The 18484-nt window shown below is 40.8% G+C and overlaps 1 protein-coding gene across 1 annotated transcript in view; it reads left to right on the plus strand.

Annotated features, from left to right (window-relative positions):
- Window positions 1-18484, plus strand: part of ZNF407 (zinc finger protein 407) — a 445265-nt gene that overhangs the window by 261115 nt on the left and 165666 nt on the right. The window contains exons 6-7 of the mRNA XM_065398752.1: window positions 1940-2023; window positions 16596-16716. Coding sequence (XP_065254824.1) covers window positions 1940-2023; window positions 16596-16716 — 205 coding nt within the window. The remainder of the gene's footprint in view (window positions 1-1939; window positions 2024-16595; window positions 16717-18484) is intronic.

Genomic DNA, 18484 nt, shown 5'->3' on the forward strand with positions numbered 1-18484 from the left:
GAACCTTACAGTTGCAAGTCTAAATTTGTGTGTAAAATGTTGCTGCTTATGTTTTTGAGTGCCATAATATATGGATTTGCCTGTCCAAGCTCCATTTTAGACACTGAGGTACCTTGTACAGGTCAATGTTTTTGTGCACACACTGTAGTGATAAGTTTGAGGCCACTTTTGAAATTTAGCCTGAATCATTCCAAGAGCTTGATAATTTTCTCCAGATCGAGAGCTCAGGTATCTCACATCAGGTATATTTGGTTAGGGGATAAGGAAAAGGAGAGTGCTGCTACCATAAAATCATCCACAGAGCTGATGAGAGTAGGGGACAGAGGGAACAATTGTACTGGGGCCCTGAGCTCAGGGGAGCCCCCAAAACCTCTGTAACATCTGTGTAAATAAAGTGAAATTGGAGAGGGGTAGGACCCAAGCCAATGTGATATACCAGGGCCTCACATTTCTGTCGAGGGGTCAGCTCGCTGCTACTATGTGGAATCCCCTCTCTCGATGCTCCATGGGCTTGGAATTCCCATAGGGTTTTTGCCATGCTGGAGGGGGAGGGATAGGAGCTCTTGTTTGTGGCATTCTTCTCTCCATAGACAGTGGATATCCCAAAAAGTATCTCACTTATATTAATGCTATCAAAGCAACATGAATTCAGGCTCTGTACCTCTCCTGAATGGAATGTTTTGCACAGGTACTAATGTAGATGGCTACCAGGGGTAAAAGGAGCCAGAAAAGCAGCCTGGAGGGTCTGACCCCTCAGGACTGGGCTAGACTTCTCTGAATACTGTAGGTCTCAGTTGAGTTGGGAGACAGCACCCCTTCTAATCCTTTGAGGAGCCTAAATCCTCTTTCCATTGGGAGAATTTTAAGGAAACTCTGTTAGATTCCCCACATGCAGTGTCCTGACTCTTCTAATGCTTTCTCCTTGGCATTTCCGTGGGTGGGTACAATTTGGTTCCAAATTAGTAAAGTGACTAATTTGTTTTTAAAGCTATTTTATAATTGCACAGGATCTGTCCAAGGTTAAAGTTATTATTCCATCATGCCCTTCTCAATCGGTCTTATGGGATGAAACTGCCTAGTATGCTAGTACTTACTGTGTAAAAAGGCTACTGTGAAATGATAGATTGTTTTTATAGACAATGGGGCAAAATTTTAGCTGGAATAAAAATACTAAAAAATGAGCATTTACACACTTTTTACAAGTAGTGAGCCTGCCAAATCTCTCTCTAATTGTTCCGGAGGTTTGGAATGAAGAAATATCATTAAAGATGAACAATATGAGTTCTACTGCAATTTCTGTAGTAATCCCCAGACTTGTTTTCTTTATGTCATGAAAGTTTTAGAAACATAAACAGTACTGAATTGCCACTGGTACTGAATAATATGGCTTTTATTGTTGCCTGGGCTCTTCAATATAGTCAAAAAAATAATTTAATTCATTTTATTAAACATAAGGTTACTAAAGAAGACCATGATCAAGTCAGTTAAAATTTCTCACTATCCTTAATTTATTAGTAAATTCAATATATTTTATTTAAGCAGAATCATATATACAGTATATTAACTTTTCCAGGCAATCTTTACTCAGCACAGAAAGGCCAGATGTATGGGAATTGTAAAAAATCAGGATATGCATAAAAACTGTTCAAGTGCATAAAGCAGCCCCATCTGGAAGACATCTAACAGAAATGAAGTTGTACAAAACCATTCCATTGATAATAAAGCTAATTTTTATGGGTCTGACAAGTATGTAATTATGTTCAGTGGTGCTTTTCAGATTTTATCACAGTCAATAAACCGCAGTGGTAATTTCATTCCCATTTGACATATTTACATGGAAACATTTGATTGGAGGAATTAGTAACCCTGAAAGCCTTGATAGATATGTTTTAATGATCTGTGACCTCCGCAGTCCCTCATCTGTTTATTGTTGCAACAGGCGAGAAGTCGTTCCTGTGTGACCTTTGTGGCTTTGCCGGCGGGACACGTCATGCCCTCACTAAGCATCGGAGGCAGCACACAGGTCGGTAAAGCTGTCTTTACCCTTTGGTATATTCTCTATAGCAAGGGAGTATCATCCAGACTGGGGAATAAAGCAAGTCAAATAGCACATTACAGCACAAATAATATATTGGTTCATTGTTTGCTTTCTCTTTTTCATTTTTGTAAAATCTCTACGCCCAGGCTGTATATCAAATGCTATTAGCTATGAGTTTGAGTAATCTTCATTTCAATTTTAAAGCAAGATAAAATTGTAAAGATCAGGTGTCTTTTTTAAATTAATGCTAAGTACACTGACGACTTTTTTTTAAAGGCCCAAATAGATTACACACTGCCTGAAGCTTTTGCAAGAATCTGCCGGAGGGTCCCTGAGTGAAAATTAGAGATCATATTAAGATGAATCCATTATTTTGGACTGAGACATAGTTCAAAGCCAGTGTTGTTTCAGTTGCCCTTTTGCAATTTTAAGATGGTTTGTAATTAATAGATGCAACTTAAAGAGATACCACAAGGCTTGCATGTGAAGCAGGATTTCGCTTTCAAACTGGTAAAGCTTTCATACCACCTGGTTATAAAAATTTAATATCAGATAAAATTAAATTGGGTCTCTGCTTCAGAAGACTTAAAAAAAAGTATAAGTTTTAAACATTTATTAATACATTTTACCTTAATTGTGCTTTTTAGTAGTTCATTGTGTTTGATTATTTGAGTAGGTTTTGTTCAAACAGATGCAGAAGCATCACTGTTTAAACCACTGTAATTTTTATATTAGTGACTTGCATGAGGATAATATAATATCATCAAGAATAATAGTGTGTGGTTAAGTCACTATTGTCGAATGTACACTGGACAGAAATTGCTAACGAATGTATGGTTCTAATGGTTGCATTGTGAATTTTCCATGGATTTTGTATTGTGGCACTGTGTAGAATAATCCGATTCAGGACATTCACTGTCTTAGAGCAGAATTTCTCTGATAGCACTTACTCTGCTTTCCTGGAGATCCTGAAGCCTTATACTCACAGCCACGATGTCAGATTATTCAACCAAGTCTGGTTGGAGGGAAGTGCGATGTTCACACAAGGGTGGGGTTTTCAGAGATTGACTGCCAACATCATGAAGTAAATTTGTTATAAAGATGAATGTACAAGGCCAAGTTCTCACCTAGTCACAACTATTCATTTTCACTGAAGTCAATGGGGTTGTCATTTCTGGGAATTAACTTCTGTGATAGCAAAAAATTTACATATGTGAGAGGTACTGCCTCATTCATTTCCCACTTACTACAGGATGTTTATATATTTAAAGTATTTAAGATGATGCATTTAGAAAATTTTACACTGTATTCTATCAATGTGTCACTATGTCAGTGCATCTAAATTTTAGCAGGAGTGTAGTAACTGCTGTAGTTAAAGTCATGTGCTTCCATTCTAACTCCCGATTCTCATTTCCTGATAACTTTATAAAATGTTCTCTGATTGGGCTGGAATTTACCAAGCCTGATCTCTTCTTGAACATTATATATATTGTTTTTATATATAAAAATAGTATAAGCAGAAACAATTCAGTAATTTTAGAAGAGGAAAGCTGGGGGGGGGGAAACTGCATTACCATCCTTAACTTTGCCTCTTGTGTGAATGCAGATACTATTTCTCAAATAATGCAAGATAATAGCATACATATTTTTGCAACCTTTGCTACAGTTATGTAGTATCTTACAGTATTGTGTAATACTCTGTGTTTGTTGCACAGAGTTCATTAAATTCATTTATATGAAATATGTAACAGTACTTCAGTAATAGAGCTAGCATATAGACCACTTACAGACCAAATATACAGCTAAAGTTACCTTCATAGTTAGCTGCCTCATTTTCTTCATTATGCATTCTGCAAAATATGTAGTATCTGGGTGCTGATAAAAGTATTGATAGGCATAGAAAAGGTATTATATCGAGTTCCTAAGTTAATGAAGATATATCTGACCAGTATAATACTGAAAGTATTGTATATAAAGACTAACAGAAAATATTTTACAAATTCTACACATATTTATCCCGAGCTACAGAAAAAAGGTATGTCATTACATTATGTTTTTAGAGAAGTAGTATATGATCAAGAAACTAAAACATTAGTCCAGACCCTCAGAGGTTGTACATTTGTGTAGCTCTGTTGAAGTCAATGGACAAAGTTTAAGTCAATGGAGCTGCATCAGTTTAAGTCAGCTCAGGGTCTGGTCCTATAGACTAATGTATACACACAAGAGGAAGAGCTAGTGCTGCACATGCAACATAAACTTTTTAATGTATTGAGTTTTGAGTACTCAACCATGCAACCATAACCTTCTCTTAAGTTATTTGTAATAGATTTATTACATTATGATGGCTAAACACATTAGCCAAACTTTCCTACCATAGATGCCTAAAGGTAGGCACCTGAATCTGTCTTTAGGGAACTAAATAAAAATATCCTGATTTTCAGACATCTTGACCATTAGCAGCTTTCAGTGATTTCAGGGAGAGTTTTAGGTACTCAACTTCACTGAAAATCTGTGCCCTAATATATATTTAGATGCTTAAAGTTAGGTTGAAAATATTGGCCATTATAAACAGGTTTGCTCCCAGTGAAACACTTTTAATGCAATTTATTTGCTGGATGGCATCTGCCCTCCTCATGCCACCCTGGTGGAGACTTCCCTGCTATGATCTCAGGCATTTGAGGTTATAGATCATGAAGCTTGCATCCAGCAGGCATAAGTTTATATTTTATGTCAGGACTGGAGGCTCGTTATTACTTTGCTATTAACTTTATACTATACAGGACAGTATCTCAGAGACAGAAGGATCTATCTTTTTGGCATTTATCTGCCTCTGTGGCACAAACAATCGGAGATGATTCTTTAGCAGAAAAATTATCTGTGTCTTCTATTTGTTTCAAAGTAAAAAGGCACAATATGCCTTTTGTTGGTGTTCTTTTTACTTATGCAGGTTCCACAATATTCTTATCCATTGCACAGCTTTATCTCAGTGCTTAGCCACATGCACCACTCTTTGTATCTATATTTCTCTTGTGCATCCCTGTTGGACACCGTTTTCTCTGCACAGAGAATGCCCACGAAAATTACAATAAGGTTTGAAAGGGATTGGAATCAAATATGGTCTACATGGCTTAAATAATTCCCTGCTGTAATACAAAGTGTCTCAGAGGGTGATACAAAACATCTCCCTATCCAAGATTTATTTTGATCACCTGTCAGAGACCCTTGATTCAAGGGCAAAGGAGCAAATACTCACATGTAGTTGAGGTGTCTTGACCACTTTAATAAGCTTCGCGTTCTCCCAGCCTCCAGGCATAAGGTGTCTTGGCATCCAGGAGGAATGTTCAGAATATCTGACAGATACCTGACACAGAGGAGGACTGGTTCTCGGACCTGAGTGTGCCTTATCACTTAGCCCTTCATTCTCTTGCTTCTGATGCTTCTTATTCTATTCCTCCTCTTGGGAACAGAATTGGGCCAAACTGTGCACTTACACTGAGAAATACCTGGCTCTTCAAATAGTGCCATTTTCTTCACTGGAATTATTTGCAGAGGAAAGTACTACTCAACATGAATATAGGATTCTGGCCCTTTGTCACTCAGAGGACAAAACATCTTCCTCAGAAGTCAGTTTGGCAAACAGAGGATGCTACTGATCACAGAATTGTTTATATTTTTAAAATGAGAAAGAGAAGGGAATAAAAAAATATGTTCATGTTAAAGAGGAAAGAAATATAATTAATCTTAAGAGGTGGTAAATGTATGCTTTCCACTTTCACTAGCATGGTGCATTGCCACACACACCTGTTTGACATAGATATGCTCAGTTGCACAGTACCATGTGTGTTAGTACTTAGAGAGGGGAAAAATTCGACCCAGAAATGGTATCATTTTCTTACTAAAGAAGGATGCAACCTGTGATTTGTTGGTTGACATCTCTATTCTATGGTAAAAAAAAGTATCTAGTTAGTAAGTATACTGCTTCTCTGTACAGTATGGTCTTTGAATGTAGAATGGACTACGGCTTTCACTGACCTTGACTTAATAAGGGGATGTCTGGCGGTCCACTAAGAACTTTTCCAGCAGTTCTACAATGGATTAGCATACAAAGTTCTATAATGTGTTTCATCAGCTACATAAAAACTAATGGCCTCATTTTTTGGAAGTGCTGAGCACCCCCACTTCTGGCTAAAGGCAATGAGAACTACAGGTGCTCAGTATCTCTGAAGTTCAAGCCATAGTCTTTTCCATTATAAAGAGACCTTTTTAGAATGATGCCTCCATCCTTGTTGAACACTTATTGGTGCTTGTGGAACAAAGAAATACATTTTATGTGTTATCAGAAACTGGGTCAAAAAGCCAAGTCAGTGTCCTTAAACAGCTTTTGCTGGCTGACACAAAGCAGGACACTGATTTAGTGTGGTAAATACAGCCCACTTCACTGGGTTGCAGTAATGTCTATGAAGTAACGCTGCTGCTACTCCATGAGTTGGAGGGGAGGTTTCCAGCCCACCAATTGTCATGGATTCCCCCGAGCCAATGCTGTTTACTCACACTTTGTGCAGTTGAGAGAATCTATCCCCAAGGGAAACATGAAAGTGATATTACAACTTTTAGTGACAGACTGCGTATAAAATTAGTTTCCATTAGGGCTGTCAATTAAAAAAAATCACAATTAATCCCGAGATTAAAAAAAAATAGTCGCGATTAATTGCAGTTTTAATTACACTGTTAAACAATAAAAGAATACCAATTTCAATTTATTATAAATATTTTTGGATGTTTGTCTACATTTTCAAATATATTTATTTCAATTACAGCACAAAATACAAAGTGTACAGTGCTCACTTTATATTATTATTTTCATTAAAAATTTCACACTGTAAAAAGATAAACAAAAGAAATAGTTTTTCAATTTACCTCATAAAAGAACTGTAGTGCAATCTCTTTATCATGAAAGTGCAACTTACAAATGTAGATTTTTAAATTTTTTTACATAACTGCATTCTAAAACAAAACAATATAAAACTTTAGAGCTTACAAGTCAAAGCATGAAGGGGCATATGAATATTTAGCATATCTGGCATGTAAATACTTTGTAACACTGGCTACAACAGTGCCATGTGAATGCCTGTTCTCACTTTCAGGTGACATTGTAAAAAAGGAGTGGGCAGCATTATCTCCCATAAATGTAAACAAACTTGTTTGTCTTAGGGATTGGCTGAACAAGAAGTAGGACTGAGTGGACTATTTTTTTAATCTAGCTAATTTGTTTTGCGTTAATTGCATGCATTAACTGTGATTAATTGACAGCCCTGATTTCCATACGTTACGTTTGTAATTTCAGTAAAGTACACTACCGTAGTAGAGTAATTGGGGATGGCACACTTATTGTTTATGGCAGCTCCTGAACTTTCTGCAATGCCTAAGCAATTTGTGTCTTTGTTCAAATGTTTTCATGAATTTTTGAAGATGGTGACTTACACTTTTCACATAGATCACTGTTCATATGATCAGTTCCATTCGCTCATTTCAATCTTGTACTTCTCAAGACATTTATAGGTCAATGTAATAAAGAAACAAAATTTAATAATGTATGTATTTTATCCAGATGAGTGACTCACTTTGTGTTTCTATTTCTCATGTGAACTGCTCTTTGACTTTAATGTGCAGTTACATTACTTGGCATTGTCCGAATCAAATGTATAATGTAGCCTCTTCCCACACCCAAGCTAAAAAAAAAAAATGGAATTCTATGTAAAGTATAGCACAATAAGTGTTGTGCTGTTTCATTAAATGGTTATTAAGAAGGGGGGTGAAATTTTTGGATGGGTATGTGTTATTTTTCCTTTCCATTTAAGCCAGTAGAAGAGTGTGAAACTTAATTACAGCAGACTTTCAGTGTTAGATAAGGGTTGAAATCCAGGTGTCTTAAACTTTCTTATACTGTGGACCATATTTTACGAGAAGGATTGTCTCATGGCCTTTTTCCTCTCCCATTTATGAACACACAGACCATGCGTCCCCATCACAATCACAGTTTGCAGTCAAATAACAGCTCTGTTATTTGACTGCGATTTCTCTTATGGAAAAATGTGTTAGGAAAGTATGTATGAAATTTTTGGATATCTTTTATACAATAAGGGATGATTCTTGTTTTCTCAGTTCTTCGTATGTAACAGTGAGCATCTACTAGAGGCAAATAGGCTGTCTCTGTTTCAAGCTGTTTTTTCAGGCCTTTGGGCTCCTCTTCACAGTGAAAAGCCTGATCAACTGTAGAAGTAGCTGGAAATTAGGAGGAGTAGCCAGCAGACCATAGTTTGGGTTTTCCACTTGTTTCAAACATGATAATTTGATAAACAGAACTTTAAAATATATGGTATATAGTAATTATTTAGGGCTCTGTTTGCACCGCTGAGCCCTCCACAGGAGACATCTAGGACAAAAAAATAGGACTTTCTGTAGAGATGATAGGGATGAGACCTTTTCCACCCTGTTAACACTATGTATGTGTTGTTAAAGACGCTTCCATAATAGCATTTAAAAATTTTGAAGTTCATTCACATCAAAACTGGATCAGCAACAGCATACTCCCATGCCCATAAGTACTGTGTGTAGTCTGTAAACAAAAAATAATTTAAGCATTCTTAATAATCATGCCCTCACTATTTATTATTATTGTATTATTTTAGTAATTATTACAATGCTTATCTATTATCATAAATTTACAATGCAGTTTATGAGTGCAGAAAGGTATGTTCTGCATCCCAAAATGCTTACAGTCAAAAGAGACACAGTATGAAGAACAACACGTATTTAGGAAAGGGAGCATTTAAATGTTGTTTGTGAACAGAAGATGATAGGAGAGAGAACACTTAGAGAATAAGAAGAAGGGGACTATTTTAGACGTAAGCTGAGAGTGGGAGAAAGACATGGAGTAGACGATGAAAGGATTAGGAAGAGTGTAAGGAGTGGGAGGAGGAAATGAAAGCTGAGATTTAGGTGGGACAAGATCACATATAGAGGCTTGAAGATTAAGCCAATCAAGAAACGTAAGGAGAACTGACAGAGTTGCAGGATAGGAAGAGAATTTTGAATAGAGTGAAATGAGGAGAGCTGAGCAGTGCGGAAAACCAGAGAGAAGGTTATTATAGGTGAGGTTGGTAGCACTGCCTATTATTAAGGCTGCCTGACACTTCCCCTTATAAGACCCTGTTTTCATTTACTTATAAATTTGCCAAACTTTAATCATTTATGCTGAAGTTTTCCATGCTGAGTGTCTTAAATGGCTAACTGATACTCAGTTTAGAAGTAGTTTGGACTCTGGCTACCTGAAAAACTCATCTCTTTTCCTGCGTGACACATTGACAGTTGTGATTAGACAAAGTACTGGAGCTTACAGGCCTTTGGTTTAAGCAAGAGAGGGCTAACAGAGATGTGTTCTTCTGACTTTCTCCCTTGATTAGATAGACCCTGTGTTTGATCACCTTTCAGGCTTTCCTGGGCAATCATCTCATTTCTCAGGCTTTTCTGGAGGTTGTAGTTATTAAAGCTAGAGGTGAGGAAGAGGAGAGTAGTTTCTTTGCATGGGGTGGGAAGTATTCTGAGTATATTGACCTTTTCAGTCTCCAAATGTGTAGCCAAAACAAAAACCTTTCCCAAATTTCCCCTCACTATTTTAAAGCTAAAATTCTGTAAAACTTTCTAGTGGTCCTAGCAATGACAAAGAATGGTAAACTTTTTCTAAGGTTTAAGGGGCAAACCTCACATCATCAAAATTCCCTCCTGCCTGAACAGTCTGAACAGCAGTATTTCGGATACAAAGTGATAAACCCATCCTCCATTGTAACTGCACTTATAGCAGAGTGCTGGGTACTCCCTGTTGCACATCATTCTGCGCCATTTCTGCAGCAAATTGGAAACTGAGTCTACCAGAGATGTATAAGGATTATAACTGAAAACTCTAGTTGTGACTTCCATGAATTTCAGGGGGTTGCTTAAATTTGCCATAAAATCCAGTGCTGCTTGTAGGAGGGCACACCTTCGCTCCTGTCTTCTTGCCACAGACTCCAATAGTTGTGCATTCACAGAGCCATTTATTTGAGTTCCCTTCACCATCACCACTACAGTACCTGTGCAAGAGTCTATTTACAACATCCCCTGTGCTTCCATCCCCCTTCTCAAAACCTGACAGGAGCAGAGGTCTCCCTTCACTGAGGCCTCTGTGAGACTGGGCTCAGCAAGCCCTGTTCCTCTTTCTCCCCTGACACGTCCTTCCTTTGTTTCTTTGTCCGTCTGGACTGATTGGCCAGGCCAATTAGCTAATTACCTCAGTTGGCTTTCTCCAGGGGAACTAACTGGTGTCTGAGTGGTCAGAATGCAGGCTTACCTGTTCATTCCCTGCTCTCCAAGGGCTCCAAAATGACCAGCAGCTATGTTATCTCCATCCAAGGAGTTTTCCTTGAGACCTCTACCAGCTGCCGGTCTTCTACCTGGACCGTCTCCAGACCTAGAAGCTCGTTTCGGCGACCAGGTCTGTGGCTGCTGCCAAGGGGGCAGATCTCCTCAGGGAGCCCCTGCCATACAACCCCCAGCTTGGTGTGCAGAGTCCCCCACGGTGCACCGGAAGTTGGTCCTGGCAGGCATCACCAGAATCAGAGACCTCCTGGACTACAGCCAGAGGGAGTGGGTGGATCCCCTGGTGCTCAGCCAGCTCATGAGACTCTCCACCCCTCCTACTTCCCAGCATGTACTCCAGGAAGTGCGGGCAGCCTTATCGCCCGCCTCTCAGGCTTTCCTTGAGCGGGTCCTGTGGGAGGGTACTCCCCACTCACCCCTGGCCATCTGAACCTTGTTATTGGGACCCCTGCCCCGTGAGCCACCCCAGCCCCCTCCCTTCTGCAACCCGAGCTGGCTGTGCAATCTGCAGCCAGTTCATTTCCGAACCACACCCAGGACATCTATACAAGTTTGTGCTCCATACCTTTCACTTCCTCACCCTCGTGTCCTGTCCCGATGCCAAGTGGCAGGCCCTCCTACCATCTGTGGAGGGTGAGGAACCCCGGTGGGCCAGCCTGTATTCCACCTTGGCCCCCCCGGCCTGCCCAGGATGTTAGTTGGTGGCTCCTTCATGCAGCTGTGAGCACAGGTGTGTACCTGGCGCGGTTCACCCCTTCCCCAATAGCTGCCCCTTCTGTAGGATGAGGGAGACCTTGGCGAACATCTATCTCAAGTGTTCCAGGTTGCATCCCCTTTTCAGGCTCCGCCAGAACCTTCTCCCCAGGGTCTGGCCGCACTTTCCCCTGCATCTCCTGATTTAGTCACACCCTATCCATGGCCCCACAAAGTCATGAGACCTCCTCGTCAACCTCCTCCTGGCACTAGTCAAAGTGTCCATCTGTAAAACCAGGAGGAGGATGCTGGATGGGGAGGTGCTCTACGACTGTGGGACCATTTCTGTTCCTCCCTACGATCACGCATCCAGGCAAAGTTCCTCTAGGCTGTGTCCACTGGCTCCCTACACACCTTTGAGGAGCAGTGGCACAGTCCAGCGTTGTCTGCTTGGTGTCTCCTTCCAGTTCCTTGTTTGTGGCCCTCTGACCTCACTCCTGTTCCTGTTTTTTTTTTTTTTATTAGTTGTCCCCCGAAATTATTTGAGTCCTGGGTTTATTCACTCTTCCCCCTAATCTGCTTGCGCCCGCCCACCCCCAGGAACTCGGTAGGTGTTCATTCCCTGTATTCTGCCACAGCAAACAGGGAATTGTGCTGCAAAGTTTAGAGCTGTTGCGGAGGTATGAAGGACAGATATGAAATGGAGTAAGCAGTATGGAGATAGTGGAAACTGACCTGGAGGTGTGTGAGAACGGGCATAGGCACTTGAGGGAAGCACGGATTGGGAGTGGGAATATTAGATATCAGGAGGAGAGTGGAAGCAGTTGTGGGGAGATGGATGAGGAAGGGACCAGGCAGTTAGGAGGGAAAGTTATTGAAGAAGCAGCAGAAGCAGTTGGAGCAAGCATGGGGGGAATGGTTGGGAGGGAGCAGCAGTACTTCTTCCTTGGCCCGGGCTGTGGAAAAAGCAATTTGGGCTTCTTTTTGTCTCCCTATCACTTTAGCATGGGATGTTCTGGTTTTGGTTGAGACAAGCTTATCTATCAAGTGAACCAAAAAGTTTTCTTATTGACTTGGTTTCATACATAAATATTTTTCCCCTTGGTGCAGCCTCTAAGAGCTACTGAGAATGTTAGGCAGTCAGTTTTCCCCAGTTCATTTGGCCTTTTGTTTTGTGTTGCTGTGATATATTTTCTGTCAAGTGAAATTTACACATACTCTGTCTGACAGGGACACTTAGCCACAAGGATTTCCTAAGGAGAAACTTCCTCATGCGGTGGGTGAGGATTATTCATTTTTCTTTTGGTCATGATGGAATTTCCAAACTCTACTAGCTACAGTGGAACATCACTGATCTGTCAGCCTCACTGGCTCTGCCTCAGCATAGCAGCAGAACTTTCCTGATATGTGTTGAAATGGACTGCAAACCAGAAAATCATTTTCAGTGCAGATTTGCTGGTTTCCAGTTTACAAAGGTGCAGTTTAATAAGGTTCAAATGTATATTAAATGAAAACTGCTAAAAGGAAGGAAGGAAGACCCTTCTCTATAATACTTGAGCTGTGTTACTTAGGTTTCAGAAATATTACTATCTTCTTTAATCCTCTAAGAGAAAACAAACGAGGAGTTGGCACAGGATTTTCACTTCAAGAACACAAAACAAAAGAATATTCAGTTCGAAATAGTGCTAAGTATCCCAGAGAGTTTAATTGGAAAAGAAGCCACTGTCAGTCAAACAGTTGGAAGAATCACTTTCTTCAGAGAAGAAGAGATTGGGTATCTGTCAGGAAAGTCTCGTTTGGAGCAGGAAAGGCATATTTGCCAGCTGTCCCAATCTGTCCGGCACAATCCTGGGTTTCCCTCACTCCCCTGGCCAGGGAACAGGAGCTGAAAAATTGTAGCTGAAATTCTCTCCAATAGCTACTAGTAGCAATTGTTCTAAGTCTTGAAGCTACCTCTCCTTTGCCTGCTTTTCCCCAGTCCCCATGCAGGTTTCCCATCTTCTTTCTCTAAAGCGGTCTTTCAGAGCCTAAGAAGCCTACAGTCTGGGCTTCTCCTGGTTTGTTAGAAATATGAGGATTAATCCCATCTTTCATTTGGGAAATATATGTGGGCCTGGTATGACCGTCTATTATTAATATTGTCTAACACTTCCCATTTTAAGACCCTGTTTTCAGATGCTTATAACTTTGCCAAACCTCAACTGTTTGGGTTGAAATTTTCCATGCCAGGTGTCTGCCTCAGGCTAGTTTTTTAAGATTGCAGCCAAAACAGTTTAGTTGTTTCTGAGAATGAGGCTAGGAAAAAAATATGTTGCTTTGTCCACATTAAAAAAATTCTGGCATCCTTTAGTGTGAACATTTTTTGCACTCCCTGCTTTGGAGCAGGCACTTGATATTTGGCAGAAGGTGGCCTTTATGTTAGGGGATGTTCCTCTCGCTATCCCAATGAAAATCTGACCAAATTTGGCCAAGTTATAAACCTTAGAAAAAATTGCCATTTGCACATGCTCAGTAGAGACTTCTTAGATTTTAGTAATGAAATTCCCCCAAAGATTCCATCCACACTGGGCATGCTCCAGCCTGGAGCTGAGCAGGACTTTCTCTGCAATTGAAGGCCTGGGCTGCTGCAGGCTGTGCCAGGTACGGTTGGAACTGAGAGCAGGGAGCCTGTTTCTTCTGTGCTCTTAGTGACTCCCCCACCCCCGACTGGGCCCAGGCAGTAGGAAGGGAGAAGCTACTTGATATGAATTCAGAAAGGACAAGAGCCCGATCTGCTGGATGTGGGGTAAGCAGGCAACCAGGGAGTAGGACTGGGACAAGGAGCCTTCTGGGGGAGATTGGGATTGCAGGCTGGTGGTGTGGGGAGAGGGAAACTGGGTCTGGGAGGTGGGGTAAGAGGGAGACTGCACCTGGCTTGGAAGCAGTTTGGGTCTGAGTACCTGTGGGGTGGGGGGAACGAGGTGAGGGAGGACGGGAGACATATCTGAAGAGGAGTGTTGGTGTGGGAGGGGAACTGGAAGAAGCAGGGCATAGAGACTGAGATATGGAGCCAGTGGGAGAGGAGACTTTGATTGGATGGAGAGCCTGGGGAGGGAGATTGGAACTGGAAGCCCGCAGGGACAGGCAATGTGGGTGGGAGGGCAATTGGAGGTTGGGGGAAGGGGAAACACATTGGCTGGGACTGGCTGGGCAAGGGGATGGGGGAAGGGAGGAGAAAGAGAGAGACTGGGAGTCTGGGTGTAAATTGGGACCAGGACAGTGATCCTGGGTGGGAGAGACTAAAACTGCCTGGGCAAGAAACTGCCTGGTGGAAAGTGAAACTGACAAAAACTTTCCAGAAGAGGTGGTGGGGCTGAGTGCCATGACTCTGCCTCAGTAGCTTCCAGCCTACTCCCCCAACTGCAGGGCCGGAGATACGGGACATCCCTACTCTCTGTCGCTGTGACCCCAGAGGTGGGGATGCTGAGCACCCTGGCTCTCCGCCTCTCCAGCCAGGCTGGAAGTCTCTTGTCTTTTTCACTTGCTGCCTGAAATTGACCAGCACCTTCTGGCCAAGCAGCCAGGAAGCTGAAAAACTCTGTTTTGATTCTCCCAAAACAATTTTTTCTCCAGAACCCTCATCCTGCTAAAGAAAATTTTATTTTTTGCCTTTTCATCATGGTTTGTGACAAAAAACAATTCAAAAAAGCAAAATTTTTCACAAGGAGGGATTTACGTTTTCCAGCCTGCTCTAGCTCCAGGTGTATTATGAAAGAGGCAGAGGATTACACAAAGAGAAAGAATGGTCTCATTATTAAGACAGTCAAATGCTACCCTGGAGAATTGGTTTCTATCTCTGACAGTGCCACAGAGTTCCTTTGTGATGCTGGGCAAGTCACTTAAACCCAGCTTTTCAGAGATGCTTACTAATTGCGTATTCCTCATTTTATAGGTGTTCAGTTTCAGACTCTGATTAGCAGAAGTCACAGCTGCATCTGAAGTCAGTGGGAATTAAATTGCTGTATAATGCTAAGTACTCTGAAAAAAAATCAGGTCTTAATTGTCTCAACTTGGGCACCCAAAATTAGTGGAAACTTTTTACTTTAGTCTCTCTGTGCCTCAGTTCCCCATCCAAATGGAATTAAAACCCCCAACCCCTTGTTTCACAGAGGTTTTGTGAAGATAATTGATATTTGTGAAGCACTCACTATAATGATGAGCACCACAGAAAAGCCCGCAAGGAAATTAATCAATCTGTCTTCAGAGTTTGAATAGTGTGCAGTAAATACGATCTAGGGGCCCACATTGAACAACCAGAATAAAACAAAATATTGAATACCTGCTCATTAAGAGAGCACTGCTATTCTGTACAGTATATGAGGCTGGGGTCCTATGGAAATAATGGCATGTGATCATGAATTTAAAGACTTCCATAATGCATGCACATTAATTCTGCAACATTAATGCAACGTTAATTCTGGCAGTTCCTAACTTTTGAATGCTTGACCATTCCACCTTAATAATGTTATTTTAAAATAGTGATTTTGTGTGTGTTATGTTTTTTATTCTTTGTTTTGAGAAGGAATCCTTAAAAATGAAGAACAATGTGAACTGATCCCTAGACTTGAAAATTCACTACTGATTTTTCCTAACCGTGGCTGTAGGTCCGTCAGTGTTCAAGTGCCTCCCAAATTGGTTCACAACTGTGGTGCGCAGAGCTGCTTAGGCTGCTGCTGATAACTGCGCTAAGGCTGCCTCAAGATCTCTTCAAGTCAGCTGCTAGCATCTTAGCAGCCAGTGTGACCTCTGCCCACTAAGAGAAACTGGGTAGCATGGACTAGTCTTGTGGTTGAAGCAAACGATGGAAAACTAGAGAATCCCATGCTCTGGCACTGACTCCAATGACTGAGTGACTTAACTTTTCTTAGTTAGTCCAGCTATAAAATGAGGCTGATAATTTTGCTATTCTTTTCCTTGTCTCCTTTGCTCCCAATACTTCTGTTAGTCTTAAAGGTGCCACAGGACCCTCTGTTGCTTTTTACAGATTCAGACTAACACGGCTACCCCTCTGATACTTGTCTCCTTTGGTTCCCCATCCCTTCTTATCTCTCTTTTTCATGATGGAAGTTGCATTGATGAGTCCGATAAAGCAGCGCTATACTGACTCCCTTGTTAGTAGTGCGCTTTCAGGAAGGAGGAAGAAGGGCTTCACATCTGAGCCCAGTGCAGTACTTCCTCCTCCCTGGCAGGCAGGCTGCTCTAGTGCCACATGAGGAAGCAACCAGCAAGTAAGGTAGATAACTTGTAATGAGAGTTACTGCAGGAGTATTTTGTAATTAAGAAGAGGTTTGTTATATTTGAAACTGCAGATTGTATTTGCTCTTGTGCTGCATATGAACTGAAAATCTGGCTCAGGGAGTTTTCTATCTGTTAAAATGATTAATGCCTGTATTTTCTTGTCCTCTTTCAGGAGAGAAACCATTCAGATGTGATGAGTGTAATTTCGCTTCCACAACACAGTCACATCTGACACGACATAAGCGTGTCCATACTGGTGAAAAACCCTACAGATGTCCCTGGTGTGACTACAGGTAACAAGTCATTAATAATAAAGTGATGAAAGAAGTTAAGGTGATCTTATGAAGTTCATTTGAAGTCACCAGTGAAAATATATTGCCATTAAAATTCCATCAGTTCAGCAGTAATCGCATATTAAATTAGGAGGTAACTTAAAAATTAGTCTCATAGTATTGAGATATTATTTTAGAAAGAAAAACAAATGATGGGAAACTTGTTAGTGGTAACACTATAATGCTAATACAGAATGTTGGTTTCACAGCTGCTCTGGTGTTTATTAGAATTCTCCATGGTGAGACTACTTATCTGCATTGCCTTTTCAAATCAACTCTGCTTTTGAAAATTTTCTCGGTTGAGTTGCAGCCATTCCACCAAGAAAGAAAAGCTACCCCAAAAGGCTTAGCAGCCTGAGCACTCATCAAACACATATTAAAAGTGGAAGCAACTGGAGTTAGTTAAAGTTAAAGTTTCTGCTACTGTTTTTCCTTCTTGCCAGGCTAGTTGATCGGGCAAGGTTGGAAGAATAGCATTCTGCGTGGCAAAGTCGCATAAGATACTGCCCTAAAAGCCATCCTGTTTTGACAATATCATGGCTGCATTGTTAAGCATGCAAAAGTCAAGAAAAGAGATAAATTAAGGTTATTTGTGCAAGCTTAACTTGACCGCATAAGCCTTATATACATTACAATGCAGTTCTTAATTAAATGGTCATATACTATTTTTCAAATGCAGTGTAATATATGCTTTCTCTTTGATTGTATTTTTGGATTTTTGACATCTTATAGCATTGTGTACTATTCTGTGTATGCTATACAAAGAGTGCACGAAAATCATTCACATGCAGCTTACGAGAATTAACTTACAAAGTTTTAGAAATGGATAGTATATTTGGGAAAGGGTATGTGATCATGTCATTAAAAGTTATCTCAGTGCATATACACAAGAGGAACGTTAAACTTGTGAGTGCAATTCTGCAGCATTTCTTGACTTGTGAGCGCTAAGCATACAACCATAATGTTCTTTTAACATAGCTTTTTTTAATGGCATTTCCTAGTGTTTAAAAAAGAAAAAATATAATAAAGGTTAGACACTTCCAGAGTGCCCTGTCCCACGCAGCATGAAGTAGATACTAGGAAGCTCCTGTACTGCATGCATTAGGAGCTATACAGTTTCTGCCTTACAAGTGCAAACTGAGGGCACCATTGAAGGAAATTGGAGTCTTTCCAATGACTTCAATGAGCTTTGGATCAGGCAGTGAAGCCAGGATTTGTGTTGGGCTCTACATCACTGAATGTTCACCTTTAAAGAGGCACATAGAAGGTGAGGACTTACAAGGATTGCAGTGAATATGGCAAGATGTAAAGACTCCTGAGGAATGCTGTCCCATTCCCAATGCACCTTAAAAGGGGCCTCATCTTGCAAACCTTCACTCTCATGAGTAGTCCCTACTCAGAGGAGTAGGCCTCAACTAGGAAATAAGAGAAACGTTTTGGTGATCTAATGAGACTCATTTGAAATCACCAGTGAATGGGAGTGCTTCTCGTTGCTCATGTAAGAGTTTGTGGGATTGGGCCCTGGGTGCACAGTGAACGAATGGACAGCTCCTCTAGAGCTTTACCTTTTTCACTGCTCATGACACAAAATGCATATCTTACATATTGATTGCAGTGTTGTTGTAGCTGTGTTGAGCCTAGACAAGTTGGATGAGGTAACATCTTTTATTGGATCAACTTCTGTTGGTAAAAGAAACAAGTTTTCAAGCTACACAGACCTCTACTTCAG

Source organism: Emys orbicularis, chromosome 2, assembly GCF_028017835.1.
Source record: "Emys orbicularis isolate rEmyOrb1 chromosome 2, rEmyOrb1.hap1, whole genome shotgun sequence".
Lineage (NCBI taxonomy): Eukaryota > Metazoa > Chordata > Testudines > Emydidae > Emys > Emys orbicularis.